At 39.6% G+C, this 24,283-nt stretch overlaps 1 protein-coding gene across 4 annotated transcripts in view; it reads right to left on the bottom strand.

Moving 5' to 3' along the window:
• Positions 1 to 24,283, bottom strand: part of Fshr (follicle stimulating hormone receptor) — a 155,480-nt gene that overhangs the window by 17,755 nt on the left and 113,442 nt on the right. For all 4 annotated transcript variants that reach the window (XM_078029230.1, XM_078029231.1, XM_005324470.3 and 1 more), the window contains 4 exons: positions 7,844 to 7,915; positions 6,319 to 6,396; positions 2,581 to 2,649; positions 2,396 to 2,470 (listed from right to left, as the gene is read on the bottom strand). In XM_078029230.1, the coding sequence (XP_077885356.1) occupies positions 2,396 to 2,470; positions 2,581 to 2,649; positions 6,319 to 6,396; positions 7,844 to 7,915 (294 nt within the window). The remainder of the gene's footprint in view (positions 1 to 2,395; positions 2,471 to 2,580; positions 2,650 to 6,318; positions 6,397 to 7,843; positions 7,916 to 24,283) is intronic.

The raw sequence follows: 24,283 nt of genomic DNA, 5'->3' as shown, positions 1-24,283 counted from the left end.
AGCCTGGAACCCTGGAAGCCAATTCTGCAAACTTAGGAGATGTTCCTCAGGGCTGTGATTATGTATTCCTGACTTGTATTCTTAGGCTGAGAGGCTGGTATAATAATTATCTTTCCCTCTATTTCAGTTCCCCACCAGTTGCAGGGGGCCTTAATGAATAACATTTAGATGCGAATAGATGTATTCATGGAAACATGGTAGGGTGGAAACATATGGGAATGTGAGGCAGAAGAGCTAGTTTCTGAAACGAGCTCTGTTGCTCTGAGTTCTGCAGTGTGATCTTTAAAGGGTCACTTCCTTCCTCTGGGCCTGGATTTCTCAAATGGATAGTGAACCAGTGGGGGGATCTTGTCCAATGTAAACATTTTCAGGAGCCCACAGTGGGTTAAGGTGCTCTAGATTCAATGTTATACCTGTCCCAGGTCACATATGGAAACAAACATACTCCATAACTTTTGTATTCTGAACAGTTAGTGGTGCTTATTTAGAAACATCCAAAACTCTTAGGACTTTTTAGCTGAGTGAAATGGATAATCTGCTCCCTAGCCAGAGTATATCAGAAGCACTTTGTCAAAGTCCATTTGTCTCTCAAGCACTCTAAGAACAGGGAACATTAAGCATTATAAGCTTTAAGTACTTTGTATATTTGAACACTTGGACTGGATACCTGGCACTCTCCATTTGTTAGGCCTGTGTACTGTTTTCTACTTCATACTACATGTCATGATCTGATATATTAAGTTGTATATTTAAACTATTGTCTGACTCTCCCTCACCCCATGAGAATATTAGCCTTCTGTGAGGAAGAACTTCCTCTTGTTTCCTGCATTAATGTATAGGGTACACATGCTACAAAGGTGGCACTTAAAAACCTATTCAATGAATGAAAAAAAAATACATATGGACACACACTTTATATATACATTTAAGCTTCAGACAATAATAGAAAATTGATATTACTGTTTTTGCCAGTCTTTAGGAGGGGAAACAGGCTTACAGAGGAAAAGGACCTGGGTTTGATCCGAGGCTGCTGCTCTGGCACTTCTTTAATTATGCAGACACAACCTCCTTTTGCATACATCGCTGTCTCCAGCCAGGCATTCTGGAGTAATCTTTGAACTTGGTCCGAATGATAAATCTATCTTAAAACACACACACACACACACTGCTCTCTTCAAAGGGGCAGAGAGCCATGTATGGGGAATAGCACACTCTTTATCATCAATAATTAACAATTGTGGAGTTTTTGCTCTGCCATGCATGATTTAATTCAAGAGATAGATTCCAACCTGAAGGAGAATATAAGATATTTGGTGAAGACAAAAGTGATGTTGATAGAGGGTAGATAGAAGGATAACCATCATTGGCAGCCCATGCCAACTACTAAGAGGTACAGTGTGTGCCTCTCAAATGCCTGCATCTAGAAAGCATGTTTATTTCTTAGCTCACCCTTCCTTCTTTCATCTCATTCCTCCTGGGTGCTATTCTTCTTCTTGAAGTACATTCTACAGTAAATTCAGTAGTTTTTGCTTAGAGCCCAGGAAAACACATGTTTAAAAAGCCCTTAGGTAATTATGATGCAGGCACATCCTACTTCAATCCATAAAGGCTGCTGAAGTTGCAGGAGGAAGTCACTAAAGGCTCAGGTCATCAGAGAGACTTGAAGAAGAGATGGGTCTCAGAAAGATCTTTAATGGAAAGGGCAGCAGGGATAAGAAAAGCAGGAAAAGTCATTTTTGGCAGGAAGAATCAGGAAGAGGATGTGCCAATAGGAGGAGTCATGCTGATGCAGGGCTGAGGGGCACTGAATGCATCCCAAGGGATCTGGAGAGAGGATCCAAAAATAATGTGTGTGTATGTTGGTCTCACTGGATTGAATAGTGTGTACCCACAGGTCTCTTAGGTGTGGAGGGTAAGGAAGGAGAATTGTGCTTTTTCTTCTAGGATAGACACATAACAGAGTGGTTAGTTTGTATCACGAGTCAGAACAATTCAGTTTTAAATCCCTGCTATTAAAACTTGCATGACCTTGAGTGAGTTAGTTAATGCCTCTAGGAAATTCAGTTTTTCCATCTCTAAAATGGCAATAATGGCTCCCACCACAGAGGGTTATTCTAAGGATTAAATGAGAAAATGCCTCTTAACTTCTTATAACACTTGTCTGGCACTTGGTAAGTGCTCATTACATGTTATTATTATTGTTGCCATTTTATTGAAAGCCAGACTGCAGATCAGCCTTAAATTGTCCTTATAAATCTTTGCAGATGACATGAATAAGAATCAACCTTGACTGTTAGTCCTATCTTGGAGCTTTTTTGAGATGGAGAGAGTGAAGTTCTAGCTTCTACAAGCCGAGCTCTTCCACGAAGATAAGAAAAGAGAGAAAGTTACTCACAGAATGACTGGTCCAGAGGCTCCCTGGAAAACATCGTTAGGCAATTCTTCCAAATTATTGTTATCACTTAGATTCCTGGGGATGGAGTTAAGGAAAGAAGAAGGGAAACAGAAAGCTACATAAATATCACTGTTGTAAGAGCCATTTCCCTCTAAATGGCCTGGAAGAATAGCCAGGCTACTTACAGCTCATCTAGTTGGGTTCCATTGAATGCACAGTTGTGTATTTCTTGAATTCCATTCTTATTCAGCCATCTGAAATAAAAGGCCCATTAAAAAACCAATAATGTCAGATTCAAACAATACAGGGGTTTCATAATTGGAAGCACTGGGGCAAGATCAGACAGCACAGGTTAGTGGCATAAATAAAACACCATCCTTAGTGCTCAGGAATAGGGGCAGGAGGGAGACTGATTTGTCACTGTATAACCTTTTGTAACTTTTAAAGTTTATTTTATGTGTGAATATTATCTATTCAAAGGAGGAAGCGAACTTCATGTAGAAAAAAGGAATAAATAAAATTTAATTTCAAAAAGGCACACTTAGGCACAGCAGTCTGGATCCTATAACTATAAGGTCTTTGCATATGTCTCCCTTGGTGGAGAAGATACCAAGGGATAAAGAGATGAAGATCTTTCTTGTTCTGAAGGACAGAAATCATATAATTATCGAACCAGTGTTTCTAAGACAGAGAAAGAACATTTTGTGCCACCTTTCTCTAAGGCCTTAAGGCTTTCACCCATGCTCACCCATAGCAGCTGCCTGACTGTCATCAAAAAGTGATCGAATTAAGTTGTCATAAAACCTGAACAACTCCTGTGACCCACAGGGACATGGTTATTGGAGGCTTGTGGGAGTGACTCTGGGTTAGCCAGATAGGAAGAGAAATCAATTATAGAGCCCGTGGCTATGGCAGGGCAAGGTGGTGTGAGTGGGCATGGGGGAGGCTCTGGGGGATGTTGGGGTGAGTGTGGAACAGTTATGCTCACTGTGCGAAGGAGCAGGTTTGCCTGGGCGCAGGAGCCCAGGGACACTGTGGGCCAACAGTCCTGCTGTTGGGAAAGGTTGGGGGAAGTCAGCTCAAAGGGCCCAGAGCAGCTGCTCTTGTTTGTGTGTCAATTTCTTTTCCCTGTGTGGCTTTACAAAAAAAACTGACCCAGAGAGGCTCCTGTGTATCAGGACTCAAACTATTTCCTGGGTATGACGGGTATCTAGAAAATGCTTAAAATCAATGCAAAACAACTGCACATCTTTCTTCCCCTCCTCTGTAAGTCCAGCTGGCTAAAAAATTCAGAGGAGCAAGGTACATCTTTCAAAACATTAGCAACCAGTTAAAAGGTTCTGTTGACAAAGCTGTGATTGAGCACTGTATCCTGTTCACCCCCACATGCCCAGGAGAAGGCCTTTCCCGGGCCTCCAGACTCCTAACTTCTCAGCCTGGCCCAGAGTAGTCAGTACTGGAGCAGCTGTCCCTAACCCATGGGAGGTACATCCCTAGGGGTTTGGGATCAAACCACAAGGGTCAGCAAACTTTTTCTAAAAAGAAGTAGATAGTAAATCTTAGGTTTTATGGGCCAAGAGGCAAGATTAAAGATATCATATAGAAATATAAGTTCTTATAAAACAATTTTCACAAATTTTTATTGACCAAATTCAGAATTTAATAGTTTGAGTTCAACTTTTCTTTCTTTTATAATATAGGTCTACGATTGAAAAGAATATAATTCTGTTTTTAAGAGCTATGATGTTTTGCTTAATTTAGGTTCAGTGTTAGCATTCCTGATCACAAAAAAAAAAATATGATCTTAGCTCATAGGCTAGATTTGGCCTGTGGATAGTAGTTGGTTGATCCTTAATCTATTCCCAGGAGTGTGCGAATCCATATGGGCTCCTCCTGTTTGTCTATAGACAAGATAATTTTTTCCTGCTCATATATATTCTGCAAATAGCTATTGCTATGATTGAAGCGTAGGCTAATTTAAAATAATTATTGTTTTCAAAGTAGAACTTTGTCTTTATGGATTTATCAATCAATAGATATCATCATGTGGGGAGGGAAATAGTATTTTTTAAAAAAATTTCAATGACGAATCATTTCACAATAGACAAATTATGGCCCAAACTCCTTAATTTGGTTTCTGTTAGGCTAAAGTGGACTCCTAACAAAGGGAAGCCAACATTTATACAGCTCACTCCTAGTCTCTTAAGATAGGAGGGTCCTATTTTGAAATCTGTTGGTGACAGTGATGGTGACAACTACCTGCACAGCTTAAACCCTCTTGGGTCCTGAGGGACAAGACCATGTGCTCCCTCAGCAGAGGCTTCTCATCCTAAAGAGTGAAGATAAAGGGGGTCCTGGTCCATGAAAACTCACTGAGGGCAGGTAAGGGAGATGGACACTGATGGAGGAAGGGAGAAAATTTTATATGAAGGATGCCTCTCCAGAGGCCAGTGTGTGCTGGGAGCTGTCACATATGTCATCTCACTGTGTTTCTTCTGAATTAGGCCATTCTTCTGGCCGGCCATAGCTGAAAGAATTCAGCCCCATGAAAGAATTTCTTTGAACCATGTGGATGTTTATATTATCTTGAATGTCTCTGGGAGAGAGTACAGAAAAATTAGCTGGGAGCTTTCCCCATGTAGATCCTCTGCTTGTGATGGCTTGTGAGGGTGTGGAAAGGCACAGAGGCCTCCTCCTCACTATGGCCTTTCACTGCTCATTGCCCTGAGTCACAGGGTCTGATAATCCTTCATTGCGTGTTTGTTAGAAAACTTTCTCTGTCTTCAGTGCCGTTTGCCATGCTTTTCTCCCTATTGGGAGAAAGCACCTCTACGTTAGATAAAACACCCAAACTAAGAACCATTGGAGACTTAAGCTGCATTGATTATGAATCTCCTGATTCTATTATCTATAGATTAAGGATCAGTCAAGGTAAGAACTACAGATGTTGTCCTCACAAGTGTGCAAGTGTCCTTTAGAGACATGTGTCTGAAAAGTGTGAGTCCTAAAGGTAAACCATTCCCTCTTGAGGAGTGTGTCCCGAAATTCTGGGGGAATTCACACGGTGTCCATAAGGAGTTAGAGAAGGGCAGAAAGGAACTATATGTTTCTTTTGTTATCTTTAAGTTAAATATACGCAATAAGGTTTATTTAAGAGAAACCAAATTATGAGAAATCGTGTCACAAAAAAAAAAAACACACACCCACTAAAGTTTTCAAAATGGAAAGATAAAATATTTTTCTTACAGATGTAATTGCAATTACTGGTTCCTCAAATGTCATTCTGGACATCTAACTTTGATGGATCCCATGAGTTTTCTGGTAGCCCAAAACAGGCCTGTTTTTTTGGCTACCTTAGAGCATGAGTAAACTGCCATGCTAGATACCGGCACAAAAGATTAGAAGGCTGTTCATTAATGATGCAGAGCGCATTTAAAAACTTGCCCAGAAGTCAGAGGGAGTAACTTGAGCTCATTAAAAAACGTGATCATTCCAAGAAAATGAGAAGTCATCTTTTGCTCAGCGTGGGCCTGCTTAATATGGTTAGGAGGGAGTAGCCATATCTCCCCGCTCCAGCCTCCTTCCTGGTCTTTTTTCTTTAGGCAACAGAAGCCTTGCCAGGCAATAACTAGCTTTATTGATGCATGAGTTATTCTGTCCTTTGGAACAGATGTTGCATCACAGGAGACCATCATTCAAAGAGCAATTTTAAATACTTGAATCACACCACGGCATCATAAATTATTAACATGACTCCATGTTGTGATTCTGAAATGTAAAGATGAGAGGAAAACACAGAACCAGAGAGAGATTTAAATGGTGAAATGCCAGTTATCCAAACAAAAGCAGAGTATCCCATTATGAGAAAGATCATTAAGTGAAAAATCAAATGTTACTCTGTTGGATTTCTTCCCCTTACTTACAGAATCACACTCTCGAAACTCAGCCCCATGAAAGAATTTCTTTCAACCATGTGGATGTTTATGTTATCTTGAATGTCTCTGGAAGAGAGTACAGAAAAATTAGATACCAGCATTGGCTCCACTTGGGAAACCTTTCCTCGTTTAGTTTACTGGGCAGGATGTTATCTTTAGCTGAGGTAATGTTTCAATATAATTTTTGTTTGGAGGATAATGAGTTCAAAGTTTGGGAACCAAATGGTCTCTTATTTATCTTTCGTATGTCAGTTCTTCTTATAGGTGGAACTGCAGATGTGCAGTGTCTTCTCTCTGAAGGGTTTCTTAGCTAATGTCATTGTGTTCTAACACACTCCTTCATAGCCTTGTTTACACAGTTGGTCTCTCTGCTCAACGTGACAAAGACACTAAAACTGACCTGCCACCTCCTACCAAACTTCTCTATTCATCTTAGGTGGGCCTTCTTCCTCCAATCTCAATCCCTTTATTATACTTTTTTTTTTCTTCTGGTTATTCTCCTTGGGTCACAGAGCAATTCTTCTCTTTTCTTGAATTAAAGGGTAGGTAAATCTTATATCTTTCTGTTTGTATTCCTTAGCCTGTTGTCAAACTTATAGAGTAGGTTTGTTCTAACATATAAATATAGAAGTAGCAAACAGCTTGAAACAATTTGAGAAGTTCTAGAAGATTCTTTCTCCACTCCTTACACTGCTTCCTAATTTCTTCCTTTGGAGGTCTGTTCATATTCTTCTAATTTTACTATTGCAAATTAAGCTGCCATTATACCTTGATTTTCCCCTCCATTTTTGAAATACAGGTGGTGCTTTAGGAAAAAGCGAACACACCAAGTCACTAATACTTTAGTATGAACTTGCCAGTTCCCTTAAGGATAGGGCAGCACAGGAATGCTGGAGGGAAGAAGAAGGAATGATATGTACAGAGGGAGTTTCAGGGGACAGGAACAAAGCATTTATTAGTGAAAAAAGGAGAGACAGTGATTTTGCTACAGGCTTCTTTGGTGTTGATAACACTTGTGGAGAAGTCTGTTGACTTCCTCTGAACTGAGACTGGCTGGCCTGCACGTAACACCAAAGACCTTACGGCTTAGTTTCCGACCTCATTTGGAGGTACACAGACTATATAATACATGTTAGAGGCCTAGAAGGCTATGGAGTAAGACCACCACTGAGTTGGCTAACTGCTTGCTATGGTTTGGATTTTGAATGTCCCCCAAAGGCCAATGTTTTAAAGGTGTGGTCCCCATCTTGGTACTGTTGGTAGAAACTTTAAGAGATGGGGCATAGTGGGAGGCCTTTGGGTCATTGGCTATGAGATGAGAAGTTTTGCTTGACCATGTCCTCCTGACATGATGTGTTGCTACAAGCCCAAAGCAACAGAGCTACCTCATCATGAACTGCAGTCTCTAAAACTGTGAGCCAAAATAAGGCTTTTCTCTTCATAAGTTAATCATCTCAGGCATTTGTTATAGTGACAGAAAGGTGACCAAGATACAATTTAGTGAAAAACTTACAGTAAAACCTTTTGGAGAGATTGAATCTTGTGAACAGCTGGCAAGTGCTTAATACCTGTATTTGATATTAACCTAGAGAGAGACAAAATGAGAGGGAAAATGAAACTGCTATTTAAACAGTTGTTAGAGTATGAACTTTCCAAATTCAAAATATCAATTTTGAACTATCAGAAAAATCTGCCAGAAAAGCTCATAATCATCCTAAATTATGCTTCTGTTCTTTATTTTAAGAATCTAATCAGGATGGAGTATACTGTTGATTCCTTAGAGCAAAGAAACTTACACTTGGGTCACAAAGAGCCACAACACATTATTTTTTAAAGATTGATAAGTTAACATGATCCCCCAATAAATTCTAAGTAGGTAACAAGTTTTTCATAAATTATTTCCAACTTCCAGCCTTGGCATACTTTTTGAAGCACTGTCCCTTCCCCACTCCCAGTGATTCTTTTGGAAGTAGAACATCAAAATCCATGCTGTTTGACCTCATATGCATATGACCTAAGTTAGGCAAATGTCATCTCCTGGGAATGATTGGAGGTCAGTTAAACCTGAGTCTTCTGCTACTGTCACCCTAAGGGATAGTCTATAAATTTCTAAACCTGACAATTTCAGACCTATCCTGGCTCCTTCCCAGGGCCTAGTTGTCTTGGCTTGGCTTGCTCAGGAAGTAGGGCCTGAGAGCCTGAGATGAAGGCTGGCCTGTTTGTAATAGAATTGGTTATATGAGTCAGAGCATCCAGGACAGGAAGTGTGAAACAGGGAAGGAGGAAAGCTAATCAATATCAAGATGAATTATCGAGTTGGCTACCACTACTGGTGATTGTTCCTTAATCTCAAGGACTTGATTTAGGAGATTTTCAAAACGTATATCAGACTTGTCGATCGGAGCAGAGGAAGGTAGTGAGGGGAAGGATTTATTCACAGACTTCAATTTCCTATTGGTCAAAAGTGACACCGTCGTATTAATGCTTCTGGCTTGGATGTTTGTGAATACCTGTGAGTTCTGATGGGCCTCCTTATCATGGTACAGAAGAAGCCCCAGAGCAGGGAGTGAGAAGTAGCACACAAAGTCAAGCCAGGTGTTGTGCAGTGACACCTACAGTAAGCTAGATGAAATCTGCATGGAAGTGGCTGCCACAGGTCCCAAGTAGCCTATGAGAATTGTCTGACCCGCTGTTCTTCAGCATTTCCCTCACTCCCGTGAGCTACTCAGAAACTTTCTAGTATTGCTCTACTCCCATTTCCTCCTGTGTGTGACTTGTCTAAACTAGAGTTGGTCTTTGTTGTTTGAACTCTACAGAACCCTGATTGATATACTCATCATTATAAAGGACTGTGAGCTTTTTGGAATTTATGACTCTGAAGTGGACTTTGGTGTCTTTTTATCTGTTTCTGTATCTAGAGAGTCCGTGAATTCTGTTTGAGTTCTCTGTAATGGTTCTCAGCTGTTTTTTTTTTTCCCCCACTTGGTTCCCAATGATCCATGTAGAACCCATCTTGGGATGGTCTCCTTCTGCTTTTTAATTTGGAGAAAGAAGTTTTTAATATACTCTTATGGTTGATTTGTTGCAATGTTATTTATCTTTGAAAAAATTTATATGCATAAAAATTAATTCCTTTTGGCATAGAAGTCTATGGGTGAAAACAAATGAATATAGCTGTGTAACCACCAGCACAACCCAGATACAGGACAGTGCCATCACCCTCCAAATTCTTGTATTTCCTCTTTGTATTTAACTTCCTTCTATACCCTTGATTACTGACAACCAGTGATTAGTTTTATATTCCTATAATTTTGCCTTTCCCCAAATGTCATCTCTGTGAAATAATTTAGTGTGCAACTTTTGAGACTGGCTTCTTTCATGTAGAATAATGCATTGGTGATTCTTCTGTGTCATTGTGTGTCAATAGTTCATTGTTTTCTATTGTTAAGTAGTATTCCATGAATTTTCCACAGCTTTTTAATCCATTCTCCAGTTGAAGGCTACATATGTGTGTAAAAATGTGTATTATATGTGTTTGTGTATATAGTATGTGTGTGTGTGTATGTGTGTGTGTGTGTATATATATATATATATATATATATATATATATAAAACATATACACACATACATACATAAAATCTGCTTTAAAAGTTTGTGTCCATTTTCTTTAATGAGAACATGTTTTTTCTTTTTCTTGGGCAAATTCCTGGGAGTGGGATTGCAGGCCATATGGTAAGCATGTGCCTAATTGGAAAACAGTTAAGAAGGTTTTTTTGTTTGTTTGTTTCTTTTTTTACAAAGTGATACCACTGTGCATTCCTACCTGCACTATATAAGAGTTGTAGTTGCTCTGCTTTCTTGGTTATTATATATATAATAGAATATATATAATATTTATTTATTGTGAGACTTATGAAAAAACTAAAGAATCACCTATAATCTCATTAGCCAGTAGTAGCTTCTGTTAATGTTTGAAGTTTGAAGATTCTGCAAAAGAACTTTCTCGATTACCCTCCATTACCCAATAGTCTCTTCAACAGAAACAGTGCCATAACTTTATATACCTGCTGACAGTCCTATTGCACATTTTTTATTTAATCAGATCCAGCCTTCTATGGTCTTTTGATCTTTTCCCATGTGTTTATGCAGTATTCTTTTAATGAAACCTCAAAGCAGAGACCATGTTTAGTATTTTCTGACTGTATGTATGTAGGTTTGGAATGCAGAATGTACTCATAAAATACTGGGTTAATTGCTTGATGTTTCTAAAACATTTCTTGCTTCTGTCACCAGAATGTATCAAAACCCTGATTTAGTTAATTTTCTTGTCAGGTATCACTGCTATATGGGATAATTAGTCTTAAACAGAGACAGGGAGGTTAGGAGGCCAGGAATCAGGAGAACCTACACACCAACTCTGGCATGAACTAGACACAAGCCATTTCATCTCTCCAGGGCAGAAAGAATGTGGAATAAGAAAGTTAAGGTAGACATTATCAATCAGCTCTGTATTCTGCTTCACCTCCTCATGGTTCAACTTTTACTCTCGATGTTACCATGGCAATAGATGCTACCTGATTTTACTTGGCAGAAGCTTGTCTTAGCTATACTGGGTATCTCTTTTTCTGTTCTGGACTTTTCCACCATCTTCAAGTGAGTTATAAGAACCCATTTAGCCATTCTGAGACCTTTGCAAATGGGGAAGTAATAGGGATTTAACACCTACAAGGGCAACTCTTGACTAGTGCTGAACTTCTTTCTTTTATTTCTTGGGCAAATAACTCTGAATATATTATATGTCATACCTTAGAGGACTCTAACATGACTGAGTCCACAAATAGCTGGTTGTGTTCCTCCTGATAATACATTCTTTAGTTGACTTTCTCTCCTTCTGTTTCCATCTTCCTAGCCATCCAAACTCTTTCCCTGGGTTTGGATACATAAATAAACTACTTGCTTGTAAGTCTTTGCTCAGACATTTTTTGGAGAACCTAGACTAAGTCAGATACCAACTTGCACTGAGTTTGATATTTTACATAGATTTATTGTCTGACTCTAATTGCATTGCAGCCCAGTCCTATTTCTCTTATTTCTTCCACAGGAATGTTTTTAGAATGTCTGCAAATGTTTTCTTCATCTACTCTTACCTCATTTACCTTCAACCTGCCTTACATCTATCTTTCCATGCTGCATCTCTTCAACAAAACTGTAATGATCATGCCAAAAATCTACCACCCAACTAATTACAAATCTAATAAACATGTAATACCTTTGTTTTTTAAATTTGTTTATATATGGTGCCAAGGATTGAACCCAGGGCCTCGAATATGCTAGGTGAGCTCTCTTCTGCTGAGCCATAACCCCAGCCCAACATTTAAAATTCTTATTTTATTGGACTTTTCTGGATCATTAAAACTCTCTCTTCTATTGCTTTCTGTCATGTTGCGCTCTTCTGTTAAACCTCCTCCTCTTCTGTTCCTCTTTTTCTAGTGTGCTTTGTTTGTTCCCTGTCCTCTCTTTGTACTAGGGTCTCCCCCATTCCCTTTTCTCTATAATCTCAGAGCCGGGGGAAACAAGATCTACCTACCTAAGTCGTGTGGATATGGTGACTCCTAGACTATACTTGTCTTAAGAACTTTCATCACTAATTAAATCTCACTCCACATATTCTCCTAAGTGTTTCATTGACATAATCAACTAAATTCGTTCCTTCACTACACCTCTACCAAACCATTCCTCCATAATTGTTCTCCATGAATAGTAGTGCCATTCATCAGTTGTTCCATAGAAATGTGACAAGCTTGGCTGTTGCTTCCTCCTATTCCAATATCCAGTCCATCTCTCTCTCTTTAGATTCCATTTCCAAAATAGATCTTGATTCCATACAGTTTCGTCCACCTGTACTGACACCATTCTAAAACAAGACATCATCCTTCCTCTGGATTTCTGCAACAGCCTCCTCCTGTTTTCCACACACTTAATCTTGTCCTTTTAAAATCCATTCTCCATATAGCATGCAGAGCATTGTTTTAAAAACTGTAAATCAAATGGCTTTACACCACTGCTGTGAGGGATTTGGTCCTTTCCCATAACACTCAGGGTAAACTTGTAGTCTTTACTGCCTATTCTTGCACCATCATCTCATGCCATTCTGCAGGACATGTTAGCCTCAGTGGCTCTTTCTCAGCTCCTTAGAGCATTGAGTTCTTTCGCAGTCTCCAGGTGTTTGGGTGTGCTTTATCTGGAAGTCTTACACTCAGTCTTCACCTGGTCAACTTAGAATCAACCTTCAGAGTTTAGTTACAAATGTAATTTTTTTCTCCATAGAGAAGCTCCCTGACTGCCAATCTAATTATAGTTCCTAATTTTTTCCCAGTATAATTATATTCTTTTTGGCACTTTTTCTTTTTAGTCACCCATTACAGTTAAACTCTATATTATTTTGTATTCATTTATCCAATGTATGTCTCTTCATTCAGATTTTGAATGGTATGAGGGTAGGATTCATATTTTTCCTGAAGACTCAATATTGGCACAGTGGTTGGTGCTATGCTTACCAAGCTTTTTAAGCCAGATAATGTGCTAAGAGTTGTCAAGAGATATGCACACAAGGAATTATGTACACGCAATTGATTTGACCTAGCAACTAGCTCATATCTCTGAGTGAAAGGATGTGAGTTATTGGAAGGAGGAAGACTTCATGATTTTCCAATGAGAATGGTATAAATGCATTATTTAACTAACATGAATAGTATGAATTTCCATAGTCACTATACTTGTGGAATGAATATCCATAGACATCTACGGAAGCACATCGAAATCTTTGGTCTTTATATAAAAGAAAAAAAATGCTGCAAAAATGGCTAAAATTATTCCTGTAGTGCTGAGTTTAAGACACTTTTAAAGATCTAGTGACCATCCACTGAGATGGATTATTGGTTATAACTCTGTAGCTAAGACTGTCTATAACCCCAAGATAACACAGGAAATGGAGTTCGGACGAACACTTAGTTTTCATTTCATTTTTCCCTTCTGATCAATAAATTCATGTCTGATGGAGACTGGAAGTGGGTAATCAGGTAGGAGCTCTATGTCTCAATAGGCTTGCTTTGGTCAAATGACTGTTTGCTGCAAAATTATTTTGATTCACTCAACTACAGTTTATCTTCAAAAACAGTTAAAGGCCTGGGGGTAAAATGTCAGCAAATTTAAGTTCTGCAAATAGGTCTTTTAAAGAAAAGTAACTGGCTCAGAGCTCTCTTCTGTCAACAGTCAGTTTCACATTCTAAGCTGGTGTTAGCACCTTTCCTGCCTGATTGTCCCTAATCTTTAGGTTACAATAATGACCTTGAGCACTGCTCCTGTAAGAATAAATTTATTTGGGTCCTTACAAAGGCTAGGAACTATGCTACCTTCCTGCCACAGGGTGATACATTTGCCTTTCATGAGCAGGTGTCCCTTTGGCTCTGAGGCTCATGGAATCATTAATGCTTTCATTAATCTTCAATAGTAGCAGCACGTTCTTATTTTTTTCCCTTAAGTTAGTAGGGTCTGTTTGTTTGTGTTGTTTGTTTGTCTGTTTTTCTTAGCTCTTCTAGTCTAAGACTTGAGGCAGCACAGAGTTTATGCCATGGTTTGAAGTGACCATTGAGATGCCTTAGGAGAATTTAACTTAGGGAGGGGATGCTACCAATTGTGTGGCAAGTATTGACTTATGGTTGCAAATGAATATTAGCAGGTCGTGAATTAGAAAATATGGAATGTGCAAAAATGAGGATCAAGTGTATGTAAAAAGTCTTGTTATTTTATGAGGCCTGCTGATAGAGATTTTTATTAACTACAGATCTTTATTAACTGGGAATTTGAGTAACTCTATACAACATGATAAAAGATGCTAATATACGCTTCTTGCTCATTAAATAAGGATTAGTCTGGGTATAGTAGCACAGAAACTTGGTTGTAGATGTCAGTGTGTAAGAAACTGGCCCAATGACTAAGACCTTAGACATGAAGATAGACCCTGGATTCATGTACCCTCTTTTTAGCTAGGTGAATGACACCAAACAGTTTACTTACCTTTTGAGAATCTCAGTTTCTCTTTGGTAAGATGATTTTGTGTAAGGAATTTCATGAGACAGTAGAAGACCCTCATTTCCTGCCTTCCCAATCTCACACCTTCAAAGCTAGGACTATTTAACTGTCCTATTCCGTTCAAACTAATCTCAGTCTCCATGGAAACCAGACTCCTTAATAATCAGGGGGACTTTAATTAGCCCAGGGACAGCATTTCCAAGAGCTCGGTTCTATCTGCCCTGCCAGGTTGCAGTTCTATTTTGACCCAGTGTGTGAATTTAGCAATAAGTTTCTGTTAAAGTTGGCATGTAGCATAGCTTCAAAGGTAATGATTCTAGCACCAGAAAATCTGGGTTCAAGTCCTGGCTGTATGATTCTTTATGATGTGTGTCTTGGCTATTTGTTTAACTCTCAAGGACTCAGATCCTTTATTTTTTATCCAGTGAAATGAGAATTATCTTACAGGGAAACTGAATGCCCTGTCCGGGCCCCTTCACTGCCACGGTCACGTTCCAACCTTCTATTCTAGTTGCTCTAACTGTGACTATGTTTGATTTCCCAACTCTGCTAGGCCTAGGTCACAGCTTGCATTTCCCCATCGCTCTTGGGTGCTGCTGTGCTATTTTGGTGTTTGAGTTGCTGTTGTTCCCGTGTGACCTCTATGACTCCTAAGTAAGAAAGCTACACCTGAATTTCCCAGATTCTTCCTGGGCTTTTCCTCTGATTTCCCCTTGCTTTCTTTTGATAAACCTGCCTGGATCAGCCTTCTTACCTGATTCTGTTTAGTCTCTGAGTCCTAAATTTTTCTTGTCAGGATCATATTACCACTTAGAGTTTTGTTGGCTATCTCAAAGAAAATTACAGAGAGTTGACAAAATTAGAGATGACTTACATATTTTTTACAAAAAGACACGTGATCCAAATTTGACTTTTCCCATGATGACAAATGGCTAACTGAAATAATGTTACGAAGCAGATATTTTCCTACTGGACACATTTATATTGTGTCTTTAAGGGAAAGGTGCTATCTTAATAAGGAGGTGGAGTACAACAGCATTTGAAGAAAAATTCATGCTGTGAACAGAGCATTTGGAAAAGAGTACTGGAGAAAACATATATGCAAATGGTTATTTTATGGTTGAAAATGATGTAAGTATGTCAATATGTGTGAAAACCCTTACACTGCATATTTTAAAAAATCAGGAAATATGTATTTCTAATCAGTTTTTTTTATGGGATTTTGAATGTTTTCATTAAAAGTCTAAAAATGCAACATCTTCCAGACAGTTTGTAAGAGTATCTGATTGACATTAAGGAAGGAAAATTACTAGCTGAATTTCATAAAAATATTTGTATAAAAGGAACATAGGATTGAAAACGAAGGAGTGCTGTTGCATTGATCTACCTATTTTTGTGAAGTTTTGTTTTTAGCATTGACAGCCATTAAAATCTAGTATTGATATAGCCTATGAATAGCTTTTGTAAGTGTTAAAAAGGATTAAAAAATACTGAAACACACCTTGTGACCTTGCTTTTTCTAAATTATTGTGGTTAGAGTAAAATAGACTTTTGGTTCCATGTTAATATATAATAAGAGGAAAATGTGGAAACATTATTTATAAATTGTTTAATACTGTATTTTGTATGTTTATAATATTTGTAGTACTATAGTTGTGAGTATGTGTGTGCATACTTTACAATTAAATCAACCTATTTGGGAATATGCAGTTTGTTTGTTTGTTTGTTTGTTGTTTGTTTTTGCATAGAAGGGTGAGGAAGGAAGACCATACTGTTTAACAAGTAGGATATTTTTCTTGGGAAGAGCAGTCCACATTTCTGAAGAGCTGCCAAGTGGAAATGGTAATAGATTTGTTGTGCTGTTCTGGAAAGTAGATACAGGATTCATAATAATAATGGTCAACATTTATTGAACACTTCCTATGTACCATGTACCACACTTAGCACTTACCATTGATTATTTTATTTATTTCTTGCTACCATCTCAGGAGACAGGTATTACCATCTCAAGGTTGAGAACTGAGAGAGGTCCAGGAACTTTCTCAAAGCCACATAAGGAGATCTAGAGCCAGAGGTTGAATCTAGGTCTTTCTGAATCTAAAGCTTGTGCTCTTACCATTATTGGGTTACCATGATGAGATTCTCACTGTGAGAGTTGCCCTATACAAGAATGAATGGGTTGTGCTGCGAAGTTAATGGTGTCTCACCTCTAGGCATGTGCTCAAGTAACTGTGTGGAAGAGTGCCTTCCTGGGGAGGGAATTGGACTGTGACCTCTAAGACCTCTCAACTTAGAAACCAAGCACTTCTCTAGAAACACTATTTATAAAGGAGACAAATGCTTTGTTTAAAAAGGAAAGGTTGTAATAGCAAAATAAACTTGGGGAACACTAGGTTCCTGGGGCTAAGCAGTCTCTTTCCTTTAGGATTCCCAGAGCCTTTACCACAATATTACCCATTGCAAATGTCCAAGAGAAGAAAGAAGTATGCAGGCTTTCCAATACATGTCCCTGGGTTCCATCTTGATTGTAGAGTATCTCCTGAGTTTGTCGCTTCCTAGTCAACCTTGGAAGCCCTGCTACAAGCTAAAGCATTCATGCCTTTTCTGTAGACTAATTACAAAAAAAAATGGACATGGTTGATAAATCTCTCTTAGGCAGCACCCTCCGTTATGCTACCATGGTACAAATAAGATCTGTGTAGTTCATATACTCAGATGCAGATAAAACTTGGGTTCACTTTCTATTAGCACCTTTCAGATCATTTTAGGGTAGATTATTGTAGATTATAATCAGGATAAGTAAGGCAAAAAATTGCACAGCTCATCTAGAGTTGCATAGAATACCAGCCCCAAGATCTGCTATTAGCCCAATAAATAACCTCAACATTTATCTATGTTTGGGTCAAAAGAAATCATTGTAAAGTGAATCGAAAGGAAACTTAACTGAATAGACATATTTGACAAAATGAACCTGACCTCAATGTGATAACAATAGTAGTAGTAATAATAATAAGTCTCTAAGTGTCGCTCTCGCTGTGACATTATTTGTCCTTTTAATTGGGAGCATGCTATAGGATGCTTTTGTGGATGAGCAGAGTTCAGTTGGAGTTTCCCCTGAGACCCTGAGGTCTAAGAGCTGTGACATTCCAGCTGGTTATGTAATTCTTAGCCTTTCACATATGTCATCATGAACTGATGCAGAGTTAAATCTGGGGGAGAGCTTGTGAGACAGGCTTCTGGAGACAGCTGTGCATCTGTCCTTTTTATTCTCCCACTTTAGAAAGGGTGTAGGCTGCTGGCTGATCCACTGAGGTTGAAAGAGATGCTTTAAGAAGACACTGTGGCAAGCTTCATACCTGTCCTCTCCATCTTGGGGACACAGTGACTGGTGTCTGAAGTTGGTCTGAGTGAGAGGCTCGCTAAGGTGACCACAAACCAGAAGGCTGCTATTTTGGAAGTAATTGAACTCTTAGAATCTGGTTACATGAGTCGCAGAAAATCTTCTGATTTCTCTCCTAGGAAAAACTGTCTTGGAGATAGTCCGGCTTGTTATTTGCATAGCATCTGGGCCTGACAGACTTATTTCATATTATCTTACTAGGCTTCTAATGGATTTCTAAGACAAGCATATTTATGACTCTCATCTTTCATAGAAGAGAAGCAAGGCTCACAAAAGGTAACTGACTCTCCCAAACTTATAGACTTGAACCAGAAAGAATAGTTAAGACATGTCTATTCCATTGCTACATGTTAAGCACCACTGTAAATGCTTTACACAAATTGAAATCATTGAGTCCCAACCACAAACCTATGAGGTAGATACTATTATTAGTTCCATTTTATAGATATTGAGACTGAGGCTGGGAGAGTTCAAGTTGATTTGTATGATAGAAAGTGGAAGACGTGGAATCTGAATCCATGCCAATAGGTGATGATGCTCTTCCCATTATATCACCCTGGCTGCATAAGAACTTTCAAAGCCTAAAGACCTCTCTATTTAGGCTCATGGCTAAAAATGTTGCCAAGTCATAACTTTTTAGGACCTTTTTGGATGCTGTTGTAAGAATGACTTTAATCAAACCACCAATTTGTGTCAAGTGGTAACTTTTAAATACACAGTAGGGGATTGCAAAGAGTTAATATTTTAAGCAGTTTGAACATCTTTCATTGCAACTCATCTCCAATATAGATCTTTTAGAAAGCTATTTCTTGGTTATACTTCAGTGTTGCCTGGGTAATGATCACAAAATCCAAATGGCAAATGTCTTACTAAGGTGACCACGTTGTACTTTGAACACTGGTCATATTTGCTTTCTTCCACATCCTACACCTCCCTGCCTGTGGTGTGATGGAGAGCACAATGAACTGGTTGAGTTAGACTTTTCTGGCCTCACTTCCCATTTCTATCAACTATATAATCTCTGAGTATCAAAATCCTCATCTGTAGATGTGGGAAAATACCTATCTCGCCATTTTGGAAGACTAAGAGATGAGCTAAATTGTGTGAACAACATGCCTAGTTCTGAATCTGCCCCATAATAGATGCTCAGTTTTCCTGGGCCTCCTGTCCCCAAAGAATTCTTAATCTAATATTTGAGCTCAGGCAATTCAATCACCATGTCTGGACCTCAAACTTCCTGTAACATGGAGCCCTCACCAAATATTCCACAGGGCTTTTGAAGAAAAAAAAAAATAATAATACAAAGCAAAAGTGCTTTCTAAATCGATTCCTGTTACCCAGCAACGCTTTGTGCAACTACCAGTCCTTGCAGTTGCTTTCTACTTTTAACTTGAAAAGCACCCCATACCCTGTCTTGTCTTATTCTGTTTCTTCTTTCCTTTACAGAAGACAGAGCAGTGATTTTTCTCTCCATTTTTCTTGAGGCCCAGGGAAATTATTTTTCTTCTGACTTGCTTGCAAATTCTCACAAGCAGGATCAGGGCTGGAACTGGGCTCATGAACTGTCCCATAAAGATAAGAGCTTCTCCTTGGTGTCTTACTGAGTGAATCTGTGTCCCTGTGGCACTGTTGGGTGGTGCTGGATGAACTTTGCCAGTAGGGTTGCTTAGTTGCTTCCCTTGCAGGTCTCCACCCAAACATCTGTTCTCTCTTCCAAGTACTGCTATGTCCACATCCCAAGTGGGTAAGGGAAGAGCTCACCACCCCTTGAGCTAGACATTATTTGCAGGCTGATCACTGTGGGTGAGCTTGTGATTAGACTACAGCAGAACATTTTTGAGATGTCTGCTGAAGAGGAAAATATTCTTTCTTAGAGCATTTGTCACTTGGTGTTCACACTCCATAACGCCCCAAGATATTTCTCTAAAAACAGCAGCTGCTCCCCTCTCTCTACCCAAACAGAAGGCTCCCATGCCAGGCCCATATTCTCAATAAGGGCCTACTGTGTGCAGACTTTCATTCTGTGTGGGCCCAAGACGAACTGGACATAGCCCTTGCTCTAGATCTGGTGTCAGTGGATTCTGGGGGTGATACCTTCTGCCAATTCCTTAGTCCCTGGTCCTGGCTGACTAGTGAGTCCCCAGTATGTGTTCCTCCTGCGGCTGTGCTCTGGGGAGGGCAAATCCTTCCACAGACCAACAAGACCAGCAGCTGGGTGTTCAGCTGGAGCATGCATGTTCCGGGAGCCCACAGTCTAAGAACACACATTGTGTAAGGTAAGATAGAGGAGATGAATGAATGTATGGAAGCAGGGAGAAAACACATCTCCTTCAATAAATATTGCAAAGTGAGGTGAGAACCAGACCCAAAAGGTCTAGATCACAGCCAGGTTGCTCCAAAAGAGAAAATGAGCTTCCCTCCTCTGGCCCCTCTGCCCTTCCTTCCTTCTCTGCACTACTCCAGGGTGGGGATGAGGTTTTCTTTAGCACTATGTCCTCAACACTTGGGGGTGGTGAGAAAAAAGAGTTAATTTACTTGCATAACACTTGCCCTCTTCTCCATGTCCTGCCTACCCTTGCCACCCACAGTCACCTCTGGCTCATCCCTAAGGAGATGTGTGGTCTCTTCCAGGGATAACTGCAAGTCTGAAGTGGTGTACTAGGACAAAAATGCCCTTTGAAACTCTCATGATGTTGCAATGGTGCAACAAGAGATGGCAGTTTGTTTTACACAGAGCAAGGCTTTCCCCTACACCCTTTCATGTCCCACTGTCCAAACTCTCATTCTGTCTGTGCCTGAGGCAGGCCTTGCCAAGGATCTATCCCCCCCCTAGGAGAGCTGCAGTGGCTGCTGGGTGCTGTATGCCTCTTAAAACCTATCCCCATATCTAGTGTCTCTCAGGCTCTGCTAAGGTAGTGTGCTCATTTGTGAGGGCTGAAATGACAGGAATGCATCCCAGGACTGTCCCTGTATTTTCTGGACTCAGGACAGGCAATGACACTGAGTCCCAGATTTGTGTAGACCACAGTTCAGAAGCCAAGCACTTGTCACCTAGAGGAGATCTTGGGGCTGTAGAGTTCATTTTTCTCCTTGAACTATAGCTTCTTGAAGCATATTTTATTATTTCCATTTTGCAGATGTAGAAGCCTAAAGGAATTAGCACATCACTGGCTTCACGGGTGTGTGAGGCTGATACTAACAATAAGGAAGAAAGCAGAGCTGATCTTTACTCAGCCAATCTGAGACTTGAACCCAAATTGTATTTGATTTCTAGTGATGACAGAAACATAGGCCTTATTTCATAATTAAAGAGATAAGGATACAAGTATCTTGTAAGAAGGAGTATCCTATAAAAATAACATTGCTCAGAATATGCAAATGGGTGGCACAGATGGTTAACTATGTGCTATTTGAATGACTCCTGTAGATATTTTCTCTTCTTGGGAGCCCTTATTCCTGGGAGCCTAGCATTATCAACTTCTTAGTTTATATTACCTTTTCTAGGTTCCTGTTTTATAAATGCAAATACTCCTGGGAAGAAAAATCTCAGGACCTGAACACATTATGTGAATCGATATATTGAATGATTTACTCACTGGTGGAAAGGACTTGAGGTTATTGCAGGAGAAAATACACTGGACAGGCAAGAGAGGTTAGCAGCATAAAGTCCTCACCATCTTTACCATCAAGAGGAAGTCCTTGCCCTGCCTGGAGTGGACATGCTCAGGTTGAAATCTCACCTTGAACATCAGTGTTCCAAGAAGGAAAATCTGGCCACGTTTTCTTTGAGTTGACAACAGTGGGCAAGTTGGATCTGCCAGACAGGTTACTGATAGAAGAAGCAATTGTATACTCTCCATTGTGCCCAGACTTCCTCGTAGTCATGGCAACATCCTTAGATACTTATGACACTGACAACCAGGGAGATGGCTAATATTTTTTTTCCCTCCAGCAATCACAGTCTCTGTGTAAGATGACTCTATTCTTGATGAGTACCATCTACAGGGTGACTCGGAGTGGGAGGTGCTTAGTGGAGGCCTTGGGGGTGAGAGTTTTTTGAGGGTGTCTGGAGGTTAGTGGGCAAAATCAGTGCAGTCACTTGGATCCATTTCTGACCTGGAGGTAAAGCATATGCCAGTCATTCTTCTTTATTTATTTATTTATTTATTAATTCTGGAAATGTGTCCTCCATTGAACCATATCTTTCTGCTCTTTTTGGTGCTACCATAACTGTAGCCCTGGATTGTGGCAAATTTCATTTAGCAGCTCTCCCTTGAGTATAGAGTGCATCCTAGTAATAATAAATCTACAGTCCAAATCATTGCCACAAACTGAGTATGGACTCAGTTCTTCTCATCCTCTGCCTATGACACAGTCCTTTCTCTCTCTCTCTCTCTCTCTCTCTCTCTCTCTCTCTCTCTCTCTCTCTCTCCACACACACACACAAGAGGAAGTCCTTGCCCTCTCTCACACACAAACATACACACACATGAAATTTGTCTTTCCAAACATATTCATCCCTCAAGTTACAGCTATGCTCTCAAGTTTTCCCTAACCGAACCCTCAAGAAGCTTTCCCTGACTAGTCTGATCCAGAATACTGGGGCACCGCTCTCATCCATATCCAGTGCCACACAGCTCCACAGATATAGGTTGCTTTTGGGGAGTTACTTGATGATACTCTTTTTCTTCCCCTAAAACATGGAGCCACTTAGATGAGAGCTGTCCATGGATATCTGTTGTCTATCACTGGGCCATTTTTGCCATCCTTTATCAACCACCTTTCCTAAAATGTTACTCATTACTTTCCTGCTATATTATTCTACCGTATTCTACCCCAACTAGAGTGCCAGCTCTTGGAGGGCAGAGGTCTCATCCATTCTTTCACATTTTATAAGTTCTTACTGATTGGCCAATTTAGGTCTAAAATGATGGAGGACAAATGGAGAAGCACCATTTGTCCTACCAAGCATGTGGTAAGGGGAAAGAGACATTATCCCCACCACCACCATGATTGCCATCATCAAATAAGAAACATTTATTTTGCTGCCATATTTTATAAAAATGAGCCTTACTAGGGCTCTTTTTATAGCCTCTAAAGAGAGGGGAAAACATAGATGAGCACCAAAAGTATCAGAGTGATCCACTCTGTAGGAAAATTGCATGTTTCTGTCAGAAAAGCCTCATAACCAAGGACTATAGATGGGTCAATTTGCTTCTCTTATATCAAGTATATAGGGCTCTGACCACCTCAGGGAATACTGCGATTTGTAAGTGCAATAAAGTAGGATAAAAATGCTAATCATAAATCAACATACAAATAAGAAGCATGATCCAACCCTCTGTTTGAGAATAGAAAATGAGCTTGTAGATCACAATATTGAAAATAAACATTAAAAGGCAGAATAAAGAGGTCTCTGTTAGAACCGTTTAGGGTATTGTAATTTTGTTTGTTGGAAAGACCTTTCTGGATATGTCAGAGGTTTTATGAGAAGAATGTCTTTGTCCTTTGAGAAATACAAATGATATATTTCCTTGTTTGAAGGCTGGTTGATGTATTCTGTCTAAAAGAAGCAGTTAAAGAGCCTTCAAAATCTTATAATTATTAAAAGGGGAAAGAGACATTATCACCACCACCATGTTATCATCAAATAAGAAGCACTTATTTTGCCCCAAAGATATACAAGAGGCTTTACAACCAGTATCTCACTTATACTTGCACCATTCTTAAAAAGTAGGTATTGTTATCTTTCATTCTTTTTTTTAAAAAAATATTTATTGTTTAGGTGTAGATGGACAGAACACAATGCTTTTATTTTTATGTGGTGCTGAGGATCGAACCTGGGTCCCGCCCATGCTAGGCGAGCGCTCTACCACTGAGCCACAATCCCAGCCCCTATCTTTCATTCTTTAAGCAGAGGAGAGAACTTAGATTCAAAAAGATGAACTCCTTTGGGCAGTTCTAGTCATGGACAGGGTCCAGGATTTAATAAGTATTGCTATCATTGAGAATTTTCAAAATGCCAGTCAGTTTTCTATGTAGTTCATTTGATTGAACTCTTTTAATACAATTTAATAATTCAGGCAATGCCAACATTCCTATTTTGTAGAAGGGAAAACTGAGACTTAAGAGGAGCTAGCCTAGCTATCCAAGTTTTACACAGTTGGCAAGGGAATGAGTTGAGACCTGAGCCCAGACAGGAGGCACTGGAGTCCATGTCTTTCTTCAGTACTCTAAGTGGTCTCTTGAGTCCCTGCCCTCTGTCCCTTTACCATGCTACCTCCAGCAAATGATTTAGCTTTTACAATCAGAAAAGCTACTTGCATTATTTCCAGTAAACCACATGAAACAGAGGAAGTCAGAAAGAGAGAGAGAGAGAGAGAGAGAGAGAGAGAGAGAGAGAGAGAGAGAGAGAGAGAGAGAGAGAGAGAGACACTTAGCTGAGGGCTGGGGAAGAAAAG

The sequence above is a fragment of the Ictidomys tridecemlineatus genome, chromosome 12, assembly GCF_052094955.1.
Source record: "Ictidomys tridecemlineatus isolate mIctTri1 chromosome 12, mIctTri1.hap1, whole genome shotgun sequence".
NCBI lineage: Eukaryota > Metazoa > Chordata > Mammalia > Rodentia > Sciuridae > Ictidomys > Ictidomys tridecemlineatus.
The sequence above is the reverse complement of the archived record's forward strand: the minus strand, read 5'-3'. Positions and strand labels throughout refer to the sequence as shown.